Source organism: Dermochelys coriacea, chromosome 1, assembly GCF_009764565.3.
Source record: "Dermochelys coriacea isolate rDerCor1 chromosome 1, rDerCor1.pri.v4, whole genome shotgun sequence".
In the NCBI taxonomy this organism is placed as follows: Eukaryota; Metazoa; Chordata; order Testudines; family Dermochelyidae; genus Dermochelys; species Dermochelys coriacea.
Window position 1 is genome coordinate 326,989,593 of NC_050068.2, and position 18,427 is coordinate 327,008,019.

An 18,427-nucleotide genomic window follows, 5' to 3' on the forward strand; every position below is an offset into this window, starting at 1 on the left:
CCACTCAAGAAAGACCTTGAATCTCTAAAAATATCTGCTCAATGTCCACTGGCAGTCAAAAACAGAAATTAGGAAAGGGATAGATAATGAAACAAAATATTTTAACACGACTATATAAATCCATGGTTCACCCGCAGCTTATGTATTTGATGAAGTTCTAGTCACCCCCATCTCAAAAAAGATACATGAGAATTAGAGTACAGAGAAGAATAGGGGTGTGCACAGGAATAAAAGTTTGGTTGCTTTTGGAAGGGCAATTTCTATGCCTTCCCTCCCCCGCAGCTGGAGGAGCTGGCTCTCCCCCTGGGGCCGGTGGAGCTCTCTCGGCCCCATAAGAGTTTTGTGCCCCTGCTGACTGGGGGGCCCATGCCCCTGCTTCCCCTCCCTTGTGCATGTCACTGGGAAACAAAAATGATTAGGGGTACAGAACAGCTTCTGTATGAGGAGAGACTAAAAAGATTAGGACTGTTCATCTTGGAAAAGAGATTACTGAGGGGGAATATAATAGAGGTCTATAAAATTATGAATGGTGTGCAGGAAGTAAATAGGGAAGTGTTATTTATTCCTTCACATAACATAAGAGCCAGGGGTCACCCAATGAAATTAACAAGCAATCGGTTTAAAACAAACATAAGGAAATATTTCTCCACACAATGAACAGTCAACCTGTGAAACTCGTTGCCAGAGGATGTTTTGAAGGCCAGAAGTATAACTGGATTAAAACAATAGGTAAGTTCATGCCAGATAGGTACATTAATGGCTATTAGGCAAGACTGTCAGGGACACAACAACCCCATGCTCTAAGTGTCTATAAACCTCTGACTGCCAAAAGTTGTGACTAAATGATTGGACGTATCACTCAATAAATTGCCCTGTTCTGTTCATTCCCTTTGAAGCATAAGGCACAGACCTTGTTGGAAGACAGGACACTGAGCTACATGGACCATTGGTCTGACCCAGTATAGCCATTCTTATGTTTTCAGAAAAGGGTGGGTGCAATTCTCCATGCAAGGGCAAAGCACTGTTATTACAGATGCAGGAAACTGAGGCACAGCTGGGTTCTCCTCTATATTTACCGCAAGGTACTTGGCACACAGCGGAGCCAAAAATATTAAAAACAGATTCTTCCAGACCCAAGGAACTCACATGGCATCCAAAAGGATCTGCACCATCTCCAGATCCGGCACATCAAAATGCAACAATGGGTGGGGGAGGAGGGAAAAAACAGGCTCCAGAAAGAGGTAAAACAGCAAGAGACCATGGTATATGGGGCCTTTACAAGCAGAAAATAGCTGAACATTTTAAGACTCAGATTCTCCAGTTCATTACGGCGACTGTGCATAGTGAAAATGGCCTCAGAATGGCTGGAGGGAGTCTATGGAGAATGCCAGCAGATGGTTCTTATGCAAAGAGCACAGTCAGCTTGACCAGTTGCCTGCCACCCCAGGTGTAAGTGAGGAAGGGGACATGTGAAGTGGAGCCTCAATATGCCTGTTTTACCACAGTTGTAAATTAAACTGCTCCACTGCTGATGTTAAGAGAGCTGCAAGAGTATTTTGGAGCCTTTCCACGGCACAATGAGAAAAATGGGCAGAGTAGAGAATCTGCCCTCTAATAATTTAGCCTAGGAGAACAGATTAATGCCCTATAGTCTCTTTTTTAAATACTTATTTAGGGTTTAGACTTGTTTACTATTATTTGTACAGAACTAGCATAATAGACTTCCAATCAAATAAGAAAAGGAGTACTTGTGGCACCTTAGAGACTAACAAATTTATTAGAGCATAAGCTTTCGTGAGCTACAGCTCACTTCATCGGATGCATTTGGTGGAAAAAACAGAGGAGAGATTTATATACACACACACAGAGAACATGAAACAATGGGTTTATCATACACACTGTAAGGAGAGTGATCACTTAAGATAAGCCATCACCAACAGCAGGGGGGGGAAGGAGGAAAACCTTTCATGGTGACAAGCAGGTAGGCTAATTCCAGCAGTTAACAAGAATATCAGAGGAACAGTGGGGGGTGGGGTGGGAGGGAGAAATACCATGGGGAAATAGTTTTACTTTGTGTAATGACTCATCCATTCCCAGTCTCTATTCAAGCCTAAGTTAATTGTATCCAGTTTGCAAATTAATTCCAATTCAGCAGTCTCTCGTTGGAGTCTGTTTTTGAAGCTTTTTTGTTGAAGTATAGCCACTCTTAGGTCTGTGATCGAGTGACCAGAGAGATTGAAGTGTTCTCCAACTGGTTTTTGAATGTTATAATTCTTGACGTCTGATTTGTGTCCATTCATTCTTTTACGTAGAGACTGTCCAGTTTGGCCAATGTACATGGCAGAGGGGCATTGCTGGCACATGATGGCATATATCACATTGGTAGATGCACAGGTGAACGAGCCTCTGCTGGTGTGGCTGATGTGATTAGGCCCTATGATGGTATCCCCTGAATAGATATGTGGACAGAGTTGGCAACGGGCTTTGTTGCAAGGATAGGTTCCTGGGTTAGTGGTTCTGTTGTGTGGTGTGTGGTTGCTGGTGAGTATTTGCTTCAGATTGGGGGGCTGTCTGTAAGCAAGGACTGGTCTGTCTCCCAAGATCTGAGAGAGCGATGGCTCGTCCTTCAGGATAGGTTGTAGATCCTTGATGATGCGTTGGAGGGGTTTTAGTTGGGGGCTGAAGGTGATGGCTAGTGGCGTTCTGTTGTTTTCTTTGTTGGGCCTGTCCTGTAGTAGGTGACTTCTGGGTACTCTTCTGGCTCTGTCAATCTGTTTCTTCACTTCAGCAGGTGGGTACTGTAGTTGTAGGAATGCCTGATAGAGATCTTGTAGAAAGAAAAGGAGTACTTGTGGCACCTTAGAGACTAACAAATTTATTAGAGCATAAGCTTTCGTGAGCTACAGCTCACTTCATCGGATGCATTCGGATTCATCGGATGAAGTGAGCTGTAGCTCACGAAAGCTTATGCTCTAATAAATTTGTTAGTCTCTAAGGTGCCACAAGTACTCCTTTTCTTTTTGCGAATACAGACTAACACGGCTGCTACTCTGAAACCAGAGATCTTGTAGGTGTTTGTCTCTGTCTGAGGGGTTGGAGCAAATGCGGTTATATCGTAGCGCTTGGCTGTAGACAATGGATCGAGTGGTATGATCTGGATGAAAGCTAGAGGCATGTAGGTAGGAATAGCGGTCAGTAGGTTTCCGATATAGGGTGGTGTTTATGTGACCATCGCTTATTAGCACCGTAGTGTCCAGGAAGTGGATCTCTTGTGTGGACTGGTCCAGGCTGAGGTTGATGGTGGGATGGAAATTGTTGAAATCATGGTGGAATTCCTCAAGAGCTTCTTTTCCATGGGTCCAGATGATGAAGATGTCATCAATGTAGCGCAAGTAGAGTAGGGGCATTAGGGAACGAGAGCTGAGGAAGCGTTGTTCTAAGTCAGCCATAAAAATGTTGGCATACTGTGGGGCCATGCGGGTACCCATCGCAGTGCCGCTGATTTGAAGGTATACATTGTCACCAAATGTGAAATAGTTATGGGTCAGGACAAAGTCACAAAGTTCTGCCACCAGGTTAGCCGTGACAGTATCGGGGATACTGTTCCTGACGGCTTGTAGTCCATCTTTGTGTGGAATGTTGGTGTAGAGGGCTTCTACATCCATAGTGGCTAGGATGGTGTTTTTAGGAAGATCACCAATGGACTGTAGTTTCCTCAGGAAATCGGTGGTGTCTCGAAGATAGCTGGGAGTGCTGGTAACGAAGGGCCTGAGGAGGGAGTCTACATAGCCAGACAATCCTGCTGTCAGGGTGCCAATGCCTGAGATGATGGGGCGTCCAGGATTTCCAGGTTTATGGATCTTGGGTAGCAGATAGAATACCCCAGGTCCTGGCTCCAGGGGTGTGTCTGTGCGGATTTGTTCTTGTGCTTTTTCAGGGAGTTTCTTGAGCAAATGCTGTAGTTTCTTTTGGTAACTCTCAGTGGGATCAGAGGGTAATGGCTTGTAGAAAGTGGTGTTGGAGAGCTGCCTAGTAGCCTCTTGTTCATACTCTGACCTATTCATGATGACGACAGCACCTCCTTTGTCAGCCTTTTTGATTATGATGTCAGAGTTGTTTCTGAGGCTGTGGATGGCACTGTGTTCTGCATGGCTGAGGTTATGGGGTAAGCGATGCTGCTTTTCCACAATTTCAGCTCGTGCACGTCGGCGGAAGCAGTCTATGTAGAAATCCAGGCTGCTGTTTCGACCTTCAGGAGGAGTCCACCTAGAATCCTTCTTTTTGTAGTGTTGGCAGGAAGGTCTCTGTGGGTTAATATGTTGGTCAGAGGTGTGTTGGAAATATTCCTTGAGTCTGAGACGTCGAAAATAGGATTCTAGGTCACCACAGAACTGTATCATGTTCGTGGGGGTGGAGGGGCAAAAGGAGAGGCCCCGAGATAGGACAGATTCTTCCGCTGGGCTAAGAGTATAGTTGGATAGATTAACAATATTGCTGGGTGGGTTACGGGAACCATTGTTGTGGCCCCTTGTGGCATATAGTAGTTTAGATAGCTTAGTGTCCTTTTTCTTTTGTAGAGAATCAAAGTGACACAAATCAGACGTCAAGAATTATAACATTCAAAAACCAGTTGGAGAACACTTCAATCTCTCTGGTCACTCGATCACAGACCTAAGAGTGGCTATACTTCAACAAAAAAGCTTCAAAAACAGACTCCAACGAGAGACTGCTGAATTGGAATTAATTTGCAAACTGGATACAATTAACTTAGGCTTGAATAGAGACTGGGAATGGATGAGTCATTACACAAAGTAAAACTATTTCCCCATGGTATTTCTCCCTCCCACCCCACCCCCCACTGTTCCTCTGATATTCTTGTTAACTGCTGGAATTAGCCTACCTGCTTGTCACCATGAAAGGTTTTCCTCCTTCCCGCCCCTGCTGTTGGTGATGGCTTATCTTAATTGATCACTCTCCTTACAGTGTGTATGATAAACCCATTGTTTCATGTTCTCTGTGTGTGTGTATATAAATCTCTCCTCTGTTTTTTCCACCAAATGCATCCGATGAAGTGAGCTGTAGCTCACGAAAGCTTATGCTCTAATAAATTTGTTAGTCTCTAAGGTGCCACAAGTACTCCTTTTCTTTTTGCGAATACAGACTAACACGGCTGCTACTCTGAAACCTGTGATTATGCAAGGCACTGAATTTAGCCGTATAGAGTGGAAATCTGTCAACTTCATGAAAAAACTCGCACAGATACAGACAGACATCATCTTCCTCTCCAAATGCAAACAGATGGACATCATACCAAAAGGACTGAAGGTAAAAAATCCATTACAATCTACATACCACACAGACTATGCTGACAGCTTGTGCCACACACTCTCAAGGAAACTGCGGAACCACCTGATCAACATCCTCTACAGCAAACAGGGAAAGATTAAGAATGAGCTCTCAAAACTGGATACTCTCATAAAGAACCAACCTTCCACACAAACTTCCTCGTGGCTGGACTTTACAAAAACTAGACAAGCCATTTACAAAACACACTTTGATTCTCTACAAAAGAAAAAGGACACTAAGCTATCTAAACTACTATATGCCACAAGGGGCCACAACAATGGTTCCCGTAACCCACCCAGCAATATTGTTAATCTATCCAACTATACTCTTAACCCAGCGGAAGAATCTGTCCTATCTCGGGGCCTCTCCTTTTGCCCCTCCACCCCCACGAACATGATACAGTTCTGTGGTGACCTAGAATCCTATTTTCGACGTCTCAGACTCAAGGAATATTTCCAACACACCTCTGACCAACATATTAACCCACAGAGACCTTCCTGCCAACACTACAAAAAGAAGGATTCTAGGTGGACTCCTCCTGAAGGTCGAAACAGCAGCCTGGATTTCTACATAGACTGCTTCCGCCGACGTGCACGAGCTGAAATTGTGGAAAAGCAGCATCGCTTACCCCATAACCTCAGCCATGCAGAACACAGTGCCATCCACAGCCTCAGAAACAACTCTGACATCATAATCAAAAAGGCTGACAAAGGAGGTGCTGTCGTCATCATGAATAGGTCAGAGTATGAACAAGAGGCTACTAGGCAGCTCTCCAACACCACTTTCTACAAGCCATTACCCTCTGATCCCACTGAGAGTTACCAAAAGAAACTACAGCATTTGCTCAAGAAACTCCCTGAAAAAGCACAAGAACAAATCCGCACAGACACACCCCTGGAGCCAGGACCTGGGGTATTCTATCTGCTACCCAAGATCCATAAACCTGGAAATCCTGGACGCCCCATCATCTCAGGCATTGGCACCCTGACAGCAGGATTGTCTGGCTATGTAGACTCCCTCCTCAGGCCCTTCGTTACCAGCACTCCCAGCTATCTTCGAGACACCACCGATTTCCTGAGGAAACTACAGTCCATTGGTGATCTTCCTAAAAACACCATCCTAGCCACTATGGATGTAGAAGCCCTCTACACCAACATTCCACACAAAGATGGACTACAAGCCGTCAGGAACAGTATCCCCGATACTGTCACGGCTAACCTGGTGGCAGAACTTTGTGACTTTGTCCTGACCCATAACTATTTCACATTTGGTGACAATGTATACCTTCAAATCAGCGGCACTGCGATGGGTACCCGCATGGCCCCACAGTATGCCAACATTTTTATGGCTGACTTAGAACAACGCTTCCTCAGCTCTCGTTCCCTAATGCCCCTACTCTACTTGCGCTACATTGATGACATCTTCATCATCTGGACCCATGGAAAAGAAGCTCTTGAGGAATTCCACCATGATTTCAACAATTTCCATCCCACCATCAACCTCAGCCTGGACCAGTCCACACAAGAGATCCACTTCCTGGACACTACGGTGCTAATAAGCGATGGTCACATAAACACCACCCTATATCGGAAACCTACTGACCGCTATTCCTACCTACATGCCTCTAGCTTTCATCCAGATCATACCACTCGATCCATTGTCTACAGCCAAGCGCTACGATATAACCGCATTTGCTCCAACCCCTCAGACAGAGACAAACACCTACAAGATCTCTATCATGCATTCCTACAACTACAGTACCCACCTGCTGAAGTGAAGAAACAGATTGACAGAGCCAGAAGAGTACCCAGAAGTCACCTACTACAGGACAGGCCCAACAAAGAAAACAACAGAACGCCACTAGCCATCACCTTCAGCCCCCAACTAAAACCCCTCCAACGCATCATCAAGGATCTACAACCTATCCTGAAGGACGAGCCATCGCTCTCTCAGATCTTGGGAGACAGACCAGTCCTTGCTTACAGACAGCCCCCCAATCTGAAGCAAATACTCACCAGCAACCACACACCACACAACAGAACCACTAACCCAGGAACCTATCCTTGCAACAAAGCCCGTTGCCAACTCTGTCCACATATCTATTCAGGGGATACCATCATAGGGCCTAATCACATCAGCCACACCAGCAGAGGCTCGTTCACCTGTGCATCTACCAATGTGATATATGCCATCATGTGCCAGCAATGCCCCTCTGCCATGTACATTGGCCAAACTGGACAGTCTCTACGTAAAAGAATGAATGGACACAAATCAGACGTCAAGAATTATAACATTCAAAAACCAGTTGGAGAACACTTCAATCTCTCTGGTCACTCGATCACAGACCTAAGAGTGGCTATACTTCAACAAAAAAGCTTCAAAAACAGACTCCAACGAGAGACTGCTGAATTGGAATTAATTTGCAAACTGGATACAATTAACTTAGGCTTGAATAGAGACTGGGAATGGATGAGTCATTACACAAAGTAAAACTATTTCCCCATGGTATTTCTCCCTCCCACCCCACCCCCCACTGTTCCTCTGATATTCTTGTTAACTGCTGGAATTAGCCTACCTGCTTGTCACCATGAAAGGTTTTCCTCCTTCCCCCCCCTGCTGTTGGTGATGGCTTATCTTAAGTGATCACTCTCCTTACAGTGTGTATGATAAACCCATTGTTTCATGTTCTCTGTGTGTGTGTATATAAATCTCTCCTCTGTTTTTTCCACCAAATGCATCCGATGAAGTGAGCTGTAGCTCACGAAAGCTTATGCTCTAATAAATTTGTTAGTCTCTAAGGTGCCACAAGTACTCCTTTTCTTTTTGCGAATACAGACTAACACGGCTGCTACTCTGAATCAAATAAGAGTTACTCATTATTTGGATCCATTTTCAGTTTGGCTGGATCAATAATGGCAGAGTTCCCTCATCTCCCATTGTTTACATGGGCAATTCTGGGTGACCAGCAACTGAGAAAATCGGGCTACTTAGGATGCTTAACTTTAGACAACCATGCTTTAAAATGTTGTCACTACTATATGTAAAGTAGCAGAATGGGATAAATATGACTGAAGATAATGAAGTAAACTCATAAGCTACCAAATTTTAAAATGCATTTATTATTTAAATGATCTCCTGATCTTAAAAAATTGTGAACAAACAAAATGGTCTTTACTGAGAGAAAGAAAAGAGGTATCAATATAAAGCTGACAATTAATTTTCCAGTAACCAATTTAGATCAAGAATATTTGTCATAACAGATTTACGCACTGAATGTATAAAGCCTAAACTGGCATATAAATATGAATCAAATGCATCACCTAAATTTCTGCATCAATAAAAAATATATTTTCAAGACAGGCTGAGATATATGAGCAGAGTCAATGCTCCTTACACCCCTGAGAGGAAGAAAAAAATATGTTTATATTAATTTTTACTTGAAATAATCTCTGTTTGATAGGGACTGTGACGCTAACAGACCAGGTACTGGCTCATGCCAAGGCCCCAGGCCTCACTGAACTTACAATTGCATAGCTGGAAACCAGTCTTGTTTACTTATGTTAGCATCCTCGGATGCTGTTTAGACTTTATAAAATGCTTGTGGGATGCTGCATGCATTAATCTAATTTATAATCTCTATAACCCAGGGTATAAATGTATATAGAATATATCAGCACACAGCTGTGGCTCATTGTAAATCTCTAACTGTATAACTCAACAAAACAGGAAAATAGCATTGATTAAAGTAAAGTACTCCTCCTGCATACAAGAATGGCCAACTGAAAGCAATTGAAATATTGCATAGCATCAAAGAACAGAGACTTTGTTGATTCCATTCCTAACTCGTGTCTCTTTTCAGTCCATGATTTTTACTGTCTAGCAAAGTTATAAATTTAAGCTCCCAGGCTCATCTTTTGAGTGTCTTGTGTAGGTTTCCTTTGAGGTGAGGACTGATAGGTGAGATATAGAGTGATCATTTTGTGAAAAGTGTTCACCTACTGGTGATGTGGTGTTTTTGTCTTTTATCATTTTCCTGTTTGACTTAATTCAAGAGTGTAATGATTGTCTCATTTCACACACATCAGTGGTTCTCAACCCAAGGCCCATGGGCCACTTGTGGCTTAATCAGCACACAAGTGCAGCCCATGTGACATCCTCAGGGCCATACAGGTAGCATATATATTGTGCAGATGGGGCCCATATAACACAGAGAGCTGCATATATGGCCCACAATGGTAAATAGGTTGAGACTCACTGACCTACATAGTTCTACTAGGGCATTTAGTGTAATGGATGAGGTACACCCCATGTTGTGATAGGCATATGTAGGACCCATAGATCTTGAAAGGTGTGTTGTGGAGGGTGTTGACCATTGTTGCAGTGGAGATATGTCTGCATGGTTTGAATCTATTACTCTGGTAGGGGCTGGAGCTTTTGAGTTTGTGTATCCTGATTTGTTTGAAGCTTGTTTCTGATGAGCTTGGAGAGATTGTTTGAAGGCCAGAAGAGGGGGTTCAGGAAATATTTTTTTGATGATACCCCAAATGGGTTCCAGTGGGGGCTGGTAGGTGATAACTAGAGGTGTGTGGTCAGAGGGGTTTTTATTTATTGAAGCAGGTTCTCTCGGGATATATGGATGGCAACACCGCATATTTTCTAAAAGTAAAATACTGAAATTTTCATTTTGTTCGTATGCAAAACCCTATTCAATTTTTTATAAAAATAATGACAGTGCAAAGTGTCTCATATTTAACAGTTTATTAACACAAGCAGCACAAACAGGTTTCTTATTTGCTTGGGTTTAGAAATTATAAAGTCAAAATGCAACCTAACTGCTGTCAATTGTTTTAGAATGGCTTTTTAATCCTTTCATGCCATGATACAGATTTGCCTTGCTCATCCATTGCCAGCAATGGACACACTAAATGTGCTGGTGCAAAGGAGTTAGTTGTTGATACAAACTCTCATCTGGGCTTTTTGGTTAACTTGTTTTCATTACCTGTTCTTTGGTACAGGTATTAGTAGAGATAGGTAAAATGCACAAACATTTTCATAATAAAATGTACAGTTCAGCTAATAAAAACACATGTACATGTTTATATCACATAAAAAGCATGAAAAATTCTGCCAATAAAATCCTCTACCACATCAGTGCAAAAGCTATTGGCCTTCTAAGGCGACATAAATGTACTCCTCTAATATAAATATTCATTGCCTGCCTTACTCTAATTAGCATTCCTCATCTGCAACATTAACACACTTGCAAGAAATTTTATTCTGTGCTGCATTCATGAAAGCATGCTGAGTACTCATTGTACTTCTGGAGAGGCAATTACTGAAGATTTGGAATTGCTGTCCTAAGCCCATATCTTAAGATGTGGTTTTGCTACAGCTCAAGCACTTTATTTACTAAGGTCATTTAAAAAAAACCAATCTAATATTATTATTTTACTAACACCATTTTGCATATAATCATTGAAGCTAATAAAAACAACTTAAAAAAATACGAATATTTTGCTACAAATCTTCAAAATCAAAACTAAGGTTTGCACAGAACAAGTAAATATGAAAACACTTTCACATCTTAATCTTTGCATGACTTTAGAGCATTTGTTCAGCGCAGCCATATAGTATTCAGTTGTGTCTGGTTTTTTATGCTTGTGTCCATTTTTAGCACTTCTCTAATTGCCATGGTAGCATAAGTGGATGGAGGAAGAGAGAATTCCATCTTCAAGGCCTTGAATTTACCTTCTATTACATAAGAAAGAAGAGATTAACTGGCACATATAGTATACCTCCTCTGGGCATTATTTAAATTGGGCTGAAGGGCTCACACAATTTAAGAAATCAAAAAATTAATTTATCAACCATGGAAATGTTTTGTGAAATGTCAATTCATGCTACAACCTTCACGTTTGTGACAGATGTGAGACATGGAGTATTCCCACAATGGGAAAAGTAAAGTTTCACTATTTAGGTAGCAAATTTTATTTCAAACAAACAAACAAAAACAAAAAACCCCCACCTTTTAGTCATACAAAAATTCGGTATTTTAAGACTGCCTTCCTCTCCTCCTACAACCCTTGATTGTAAAGTAGTAAAGCCTATATGTTATAACTGGCTGTGTACTTTATTCAACAGTTACATCACACAATCCTGACATGTTAAACTTTTAAACTGTACTAATTCTCCTAGAAACAAATATTACACTTACTAATACCAGTTTTAACAAATAATATTTCTGATGCTGTTCTGCTAGCACGTCATCAATCCTATTTTAAACATTTTTTGATATAATTTAATCCCCAGTTAAGCAAAACACTAAAGCAAGCACACAAGTCTCCCACTGAACTTCAATTAAATATACAAGTCGTCCCAATGAAGTTGAAAGTGAATATTCACATGCTTGAAGTCAAGCACATGGTCAAGTCCTTTGCTGAATTATGGCCTCTGTCTGTCCCTCTTCAGTAAATAAGCATATGTTTAGTGCTAAGCATGTGCTCATTTGATTCTGTAGATAGCCAGAAGCAGAGTATAATGTAGTCAATATGATCTGCTGAGCAAATGCTTGCACTTTTGAAAAATCAGGTCACTTATATAGGAGCCTAATTTTGAGCACATCCTTTAACATTTTAGCTTGATGTTTTGTCAAACGTAGCCTTTTTATTTATGTTTACATTCAATATGCGTGATATGTAGCAGTTACAACTTCAAAACAATAGTTGGGTCAAACTTCATTGTTTACAGTGTATAAACACCTGCAGAAAAGTTGTTACTCTTACCTTTAGCAAGAATAGGTGATGGTTTTCCTTCCAACTTATCCAAATCCGTATTAAATAATGGAATTCTAGGATCATCATATGCAACCACCTCCCTTTATGAAACACAGGACAAAGTTTTTTAAAATTTTGAAATACTCAATGTGACTGAATGCACTCCTGTATTCACACTCTATACACTACTGTAATAATCTTTGTACAAAATATTGTGAGGTATCATTTGAAAACTAATAACTCAATGGTCAATCATATCATGATGAAATTTGCATAGCAACATTATATGTAAAGTTATAAACAAACTAAAATTAGGTCTGGAACATATTTACCAGACAAGTCTGAGTGACCCACTTTCTCAAAGACAAAGGACACGCTGGCACCTCAAGCCAAGTGTCATCAAAGTTGATGGGCAATCACCTGTCAAGTGGCCATACTTTGGAAAGGAAGTGGGAGAGCAACAAACTGATCTGCATTTTAGCAAACAATAGCATGGAACCTCTTTCACCATGAGACTCCTTGTCTTTGTCCTCACAGAAGGAATGAACTTTATCTAGGAGTAACCCTCAAGAAAATAAAAAGGAGGACTTGTGGCACCTTAGAGACTAACAAATTTATTTGAGCATAAGCTTTCTTGAGCTACAGCTCACTTCAACGGATGCATTCAGTGGAAAATCTCCCCACTCTATTTTCCACTGCATGCATCCGATGAAGTGAGCTGTACCTCATGAAAGCTTATACTCAAATAAATTTGTTAATCTCTAAAGGTGCCACAAGTACTCCTTTTCTTTTTGCGGATATAGACTAACATGGCTGCTACTCTGAAACCTCAGGAAAATGCATTTCAAAGGGGAACTAGACTATAAAAGTGAGGGGCAAAACACACCTCAAGTTCTCTCTCCCACTTTCACCTAAGACGACAAAAGAAACAGCCTTTTGACATTGGAAGCAGATCCTGGCCTGAGAATTTGGTCAGCAATGTTACTGGGAACATGTGGTAAGGGATTTCACTTTGAAGCAAATCTAGTTTGTTAAGTTTTAGTTACTAGAAAGCATTTTATGCTTATTTCTCTTGTAACCATTTCTGACTCTAATGCCTTATATTTGTACTCATTTAAAAGTTCCTCTTTGTAGTTAAATAAACTTTGTATTCTTTAAATCAAAAAGAATCCAGTATTGTATTTAAACTGAATTGTGTGGGTAACTCCATTTAAAGTAGCAAACCATTGGATATTGATCCCCTTAGAGGGTAACAGACCTAAAATATCTGAACTGTCCAGGAGAGGGCTGGACAGTGCAGGACACCAATTTGGGGGGGAAAGTTTGGGACTCGGAGTGTGTTGGGGGTCACCCTGCAAGTGGTAACCAAGGCTGGTGGTAACTAGTGTGAAACTGGAGTATGCTGGCAGGCTGCAGCTAGACAGATACTCAGACTGTGACCTGCATGCTGTTTGGCTGTTTGTGAGGGGCCCAGGTTGGGAGCTACAGCAGCGAAGCATTGTGAGGCACCCCAGGTTGCAAGGCAAAGGTGACACAGTCCCTCACTGGTCTAGATTGGATACCCTGGAATGTTATACTCAACAATTACAAGTTTTTTATATCTAGATTAAAAAGAGATACCACATGGGATAGGCTGATTTTCTGATAAAACACAAGTAAGGTTTTATTCACAAAAAACACCACTAATGGACACAGACAAAAGATTTAATGCAAACACATATGCTAGTTGGTGAAGTTTCTCCCACATCACAGGTTTTTTCTTTGTAGGCTATGTCAAGATTTCTAATTATACAATAAACGTGGTTATTAGTGGATGGGAAAGAACTATGCCAACTATAAGAAAAATAGCATTCTACAACAATCAGAAGTGTTTAAAAAGTATTTGAACTTCTTCATGGCTGGATTAAGTACATACTCTATTTTTCCTCTCCAGCCACATCATAGGAAGTCATCCAGTGTATAATGGCTACACTGAAGAGATCTTTTAATTGCCCCCCATCCCAAACCCTGTGTATAGTTCTCATCCTCTTAGACCAGAAGCTCTTCAGAGATCATGTCTGCCTGTTTTGTACAGTATCTAGCATAAGAGGGCACTGATCCTGGTTCTGGTCTGTACGTGTGACAGTAATAAGGTTTTAATAGATAAGCCATAATTAATAATAATGTGTAAACAACCTTTCATATACTTTTTGTTCATATGCCAGTCTAAGAAAGAGGTTGAGACTAAACTTTTCCTCAAAATAAATTGCTAAGATTAAAAAACAAAACACCCCCCCCCCCACAACAGGTTTTGGGGGTTGCAAATATTAATCTACATGATTTACTGTCTACAAATTATCTTGGGCAAGTCTAACAGTCATATTCCTGGTCAATAATTTTACTTCTCTCATATTCAGAACCTTGCATTTTATTTTAATTGCTTGACTGAAGATGGAAAAAAAAAAAAAAGAGAGAGAGAGAGAGAGAGACTCTTGCTAAAATGTATCAGGACCAAATCCTGCTCTTCTACCTTTCTGTGGACATCCTAGGCTCGAAGTACAGTGGGAAATGTTACATTTATGCTGTGTGTAGGGGGATGCACATAACCCTCAGTGGAATACAACAGGGACCATCACTCAAAGAAGAATCCACAGTACTTCCAGTGTTAGTACACAGTGTCCCACAGCAGATCAGAGCCAGGGGACCAGTGAAGCAGTGGGACCTATGCCTTACTGGTCTGTGCATAGTGTGTGTGGTACAAAGATCCTTATCTACTGCTCCTGCCTACAAACTAGTACTGATCATGGCCTAGCTACACATAAGACCAATGCTCGCCAGCACTTTTGCAATCCTCCGCTGCATGCATTCTGGGGACATCCTATTATTTCCAAATACATTTCACTGTATTCAGTGTTCCCTCTAATTTTTCCCACCCACGTCCGGAATAAATTTTGTTATGGGCCCCAATATGGAGGTGATGTGTGACACATGACCTTCATATTGGTGCCCATAACAAAATTCATGTGTCTGGCTCAGGACTGCGGTAAAGGGTTGGGGTGCAGAGTGTGAGGGCTCCGGCTGGGAGTGCGGGCTCTGGGGTGGGGCCAGGGTGAGGGGCTCAGGGCTGTGTTGGATCATATTAAAGAATTTCTGTATTAAAAATCACAAATAGGTTTGATTCCCCATAGTTTAAATTCCAGGGTATTACTAATTAAGAGGTCTCTTGCTTTTTGGTTTTTTGGTTTTACTATTTCTCTCCTTCTCTGTGTGAAACTTGCAAGCTGCTAATTGTGTTAGTACATCCTAAAACAGAGTCTGTTCTCAAAGCAATACTTTGTAACAGAAACAGTACACAGACTCCCCACCCTTTTATTGTATTTATCTCGCTCTGTTAACAACTGAAATTAAAATAGAGAGATAGAGGATGTATGTGGATGGATGCTTGGTGTGGATAATAAATGAATGATCAGGGAGGTGCCAGCCTAAGAATCCAGTGTCCAGGGGCCGAAGAAAGCGTCAAGTGGAAACAACCAGAGGACCCCCGGAGGGCGGACTGGAATCCACCCAACAGCCTCAAGGATGGGAGAACCGAAGAACAAAACAACAACTGGCAGCATGGAGCCGTCAGGAATGTGCCATCTGCTGACTGATTCAGCAACAGCATGATAAAGCAACCTCCATAGACTTGTATTAGACCAAAGACCTATAAAAACAAAACCAAGGGACTGAGTTCTTTGGGGTCTGATTCTGCAAATCAACTTCCAGGAGCATCAGATGTGCATCTGACAAGGCCCTGCTCGTGTCCAGGCCATCTGGCCAGTGGCTTGGCACAAGCAACTCTAAGGCTGGTAACTATGATAACAACCTTGCAGAACGTATGTGTGTGTGTGAGAATAAATATGAAATTGAATGGAATGTTATAGCTATAACTAACTGCTTACTGGGATTCTTTCTGTATTCACAATAAATGTGGCATTTTGCCTTATCCTCTTTAATAAGATCCTGCTGTTTTTTATTTTATTGGTATAACAGCTCCGGGCAGAGAATTGGGGTGCAGGGGTGTGAAGGCTCCAGCTGAAGGTGCAGGCTCTGGGGTGGGGCCAAAGATGAGGAGTTTGGGGTGCACGAGGATGCTCCTGTGGGGAGAGAGGACCTTCCCCCCCCAGCTCTCTCTCCCCCCAACAGCACCTGGGTTTCAGGAGCGAGGCGCCTCTCCCTTCTGTGGCAGCTCCAGGGCTAGGGCCCCAGGTTAGGTGCCCCTCCCCCGGCTCTGTCTGGTCCAGGCTGGGGGCACTGGGGCAGCTCTGGGCTGGGGTGTCTGGCCACGGCAGTTCTGGGCCACCTCAGCCACCACAGGTTGGGTGCCAGGCTAGGTTGGGGCTGGGGGAGGGGCACCCCTCTCCCAGCTGGTCCCCGGGTGGGTTCCCTGAGCACCTGCGTGGTGCTAAATAGGCTGCTGCACAGCTTACAGGGAATTTAGCTGTATACGATTACTTACCATCTGACATTCTGGGGGCGAATTATGATCTTTCTGTATGCTCCAGATAATGAATAATCTCGAATTTTATGTCTCATGTTGCTGATGTCAAGGTTGTCAGCTGCTAACATTTCCTTGTAGGCATCACCGACTACAAGAAAAGGAAATATTTAAAGAAAATTAAATCTACTTAAAATCTCTTAGTTCAAATTAAGTTTTAAGTGATCGTGAAAAATAAGAAGGACTTACTTTTATGCTTCGGATATATAACATCAAACCCAGGTAATGGCATCACTATATCATGGATAGTATAATTGTCAACATCTGCCTCTTCAATATGAAGACCTGTCCCTAAAATTCAAACAAACAGTTTTCTATTTAAAATACATAGGTATGACATTTTTCTGTCACAGGCATCTACTGTTAATTGAATTTAAAAATAAAGTTCTTGATTTAAAGGTATCTGACTATAGATGGATGAAGCAAATGTGTTGTATCTTCATTTACTAACACAATTTTCTTAAAGAAAGGTGTAACAGTCTTTAAAGTTTAAAAAGAAATCATGCAAAGCAACAATGATTTGAAGTTTATTTTACCTCCTTTAAGTACAAGGTCTCCCGATACAGCTTTAAGTCCATATTCTTCTATTCTCTTGCTCACCATGTTATTCCATATGTAACTCTGATAGCTATGAATATACATCAAACGATTATTCCTTGGTATCTGTAGGTGAAAAATGTTTAACTGAATAATAGGTGTCTTTAGTTACTTTCACCACCCAGCCACACTTAATGGATAAACATTGAAACAAATCATTTTTCCAGTCACAGAGTTAACATGCAGGTGTTTGGTTTCTATACTACATTTCTGGTCTTAATTTGAGAGGAATTTACTTGTAAAGAAGGGAAAAAAAAGTATGCATTATCCCCTCAATACATAAAGCTCATATTTTCATTTTGTGTAACAGTTTGCCAAGTGTATTGTTGATATAGACATGAGTCCCATTTTCAACATTGTAAAGGAGTACTTAATTATTTTTCATAGATTTGTAGGTCTTGAGCACCAATAAGACCATTCAGTCTTCCCTCCTGCGTAACACAAACCATGAAACTTCACTAAGTAATTCCTGTGTGAAGCCCAGTAATCCAAGGTTGAAATAGTTTTTTTTTTTTTAAATCAGGACTTAAAAGTGATGCCAATTCTATCACATACCTTGTCAACCTATTCCAATGGCTAATTACCCTCACTGTTAATTTGATTTGATTCTCTAAAGGCACAAAGAAAATCTGATCTTAAATCTTACACACAAGTCACAGATACCTATATAATTCAGATGAGTTTAAGTAACCATACAGCTTCCATATTAGCATGCAACTACATTTAGAATTCCATTCTTTCATCCATGTGCATTAATAGGAAACACCCAAGTTATTCATTATACATCAGTTTGAGTCTGGGCCCCTCAGTAGACAATCTGACAGTACTTCAAGGGAACACAGAGGAGAGGAATGGATGGATTTAAGAGGTTTATACATAGTCCATTTAAAATGTAGTGTAACACCACAAAAATAAAAAACACACAGACAAAAAACCTCAACCTTTTTACACTCACTATGCCAAATGCAGAGACTATATTCTTCAGTCCATACTTTGAAAGTCCACGTAGAAGCTGTCCTTCCACACACCTTTTTACAGGCAGTTTTTTGAGGGCTGCAGCTGGATCTTTAGTCTTTGCCCACTCTTCTCTGCATTTAACTAAATATCCTTTCTCAGCTGTAACAATAATTTAAGATTAACATTTTAACTGCAAAACAAAAAATTCAAGTTGATTTAAAATATTAATGTAGCTGAA

The 18,427-nt window shown here is 41.3% G+C and overlaps 1 protein-coding gene and 1 long non-coding RNA gene across 6 annotated transcripts in view; one reads left to right on the top strand and one right to left on the bottom strand.

The window, feature by feature from the left end:
• Positions 1-601: 601 nt before the first annotated feature.
• LOC122456679 lies at positions 602-11,194 on the top strand. Its single transcript, XR_006275680.1, has 2 exons — positions 602-1,241; positions 8,243-11,194. It is a non-coding gene; the product is annotated as an uncharacterized LOC122456679 (long non-coding RNA).
• PUS7 (pseudouridine synthase 7) overlaps positions 10,090-18,427 on the bottom strand; it is a 43,707-nt gene continuing 35,369 nt past the window's right edge. For all 5 annotated transcript variants that reach the window (XM_038381214.2, XM_043497219.1, XM_038381198.2 and 2 more), the window contains 6 exons: positions 18,188-18,348; positions 17,172-17,298; positions 16,825-16,926; positions 16,597-16,726; positions 12,129-12,220; positions 10,090-11,097 (listed from right to left, as the gene is read on the bottom strand). In XM_038381214.2, coding sequence (XP_038237142.1) covers positions 10,961-11,097; positions 12,129-12,220; positions 16,597-16,726; positions 16,825-16,926; positions 17,172-17,298; positions 18,188-18,348 — 749 coding nt within the window. In that variant the 3' untranslated portion in view covers positions 10,090-10,960. The remainder of the gene's footprint in view (positions 11,098-12,128; positions 12,221-16,596; positions 16,727-16,824; positions 16,927-17,171; positions 17,299-18,187; positions 18,349-18,427) is intronic.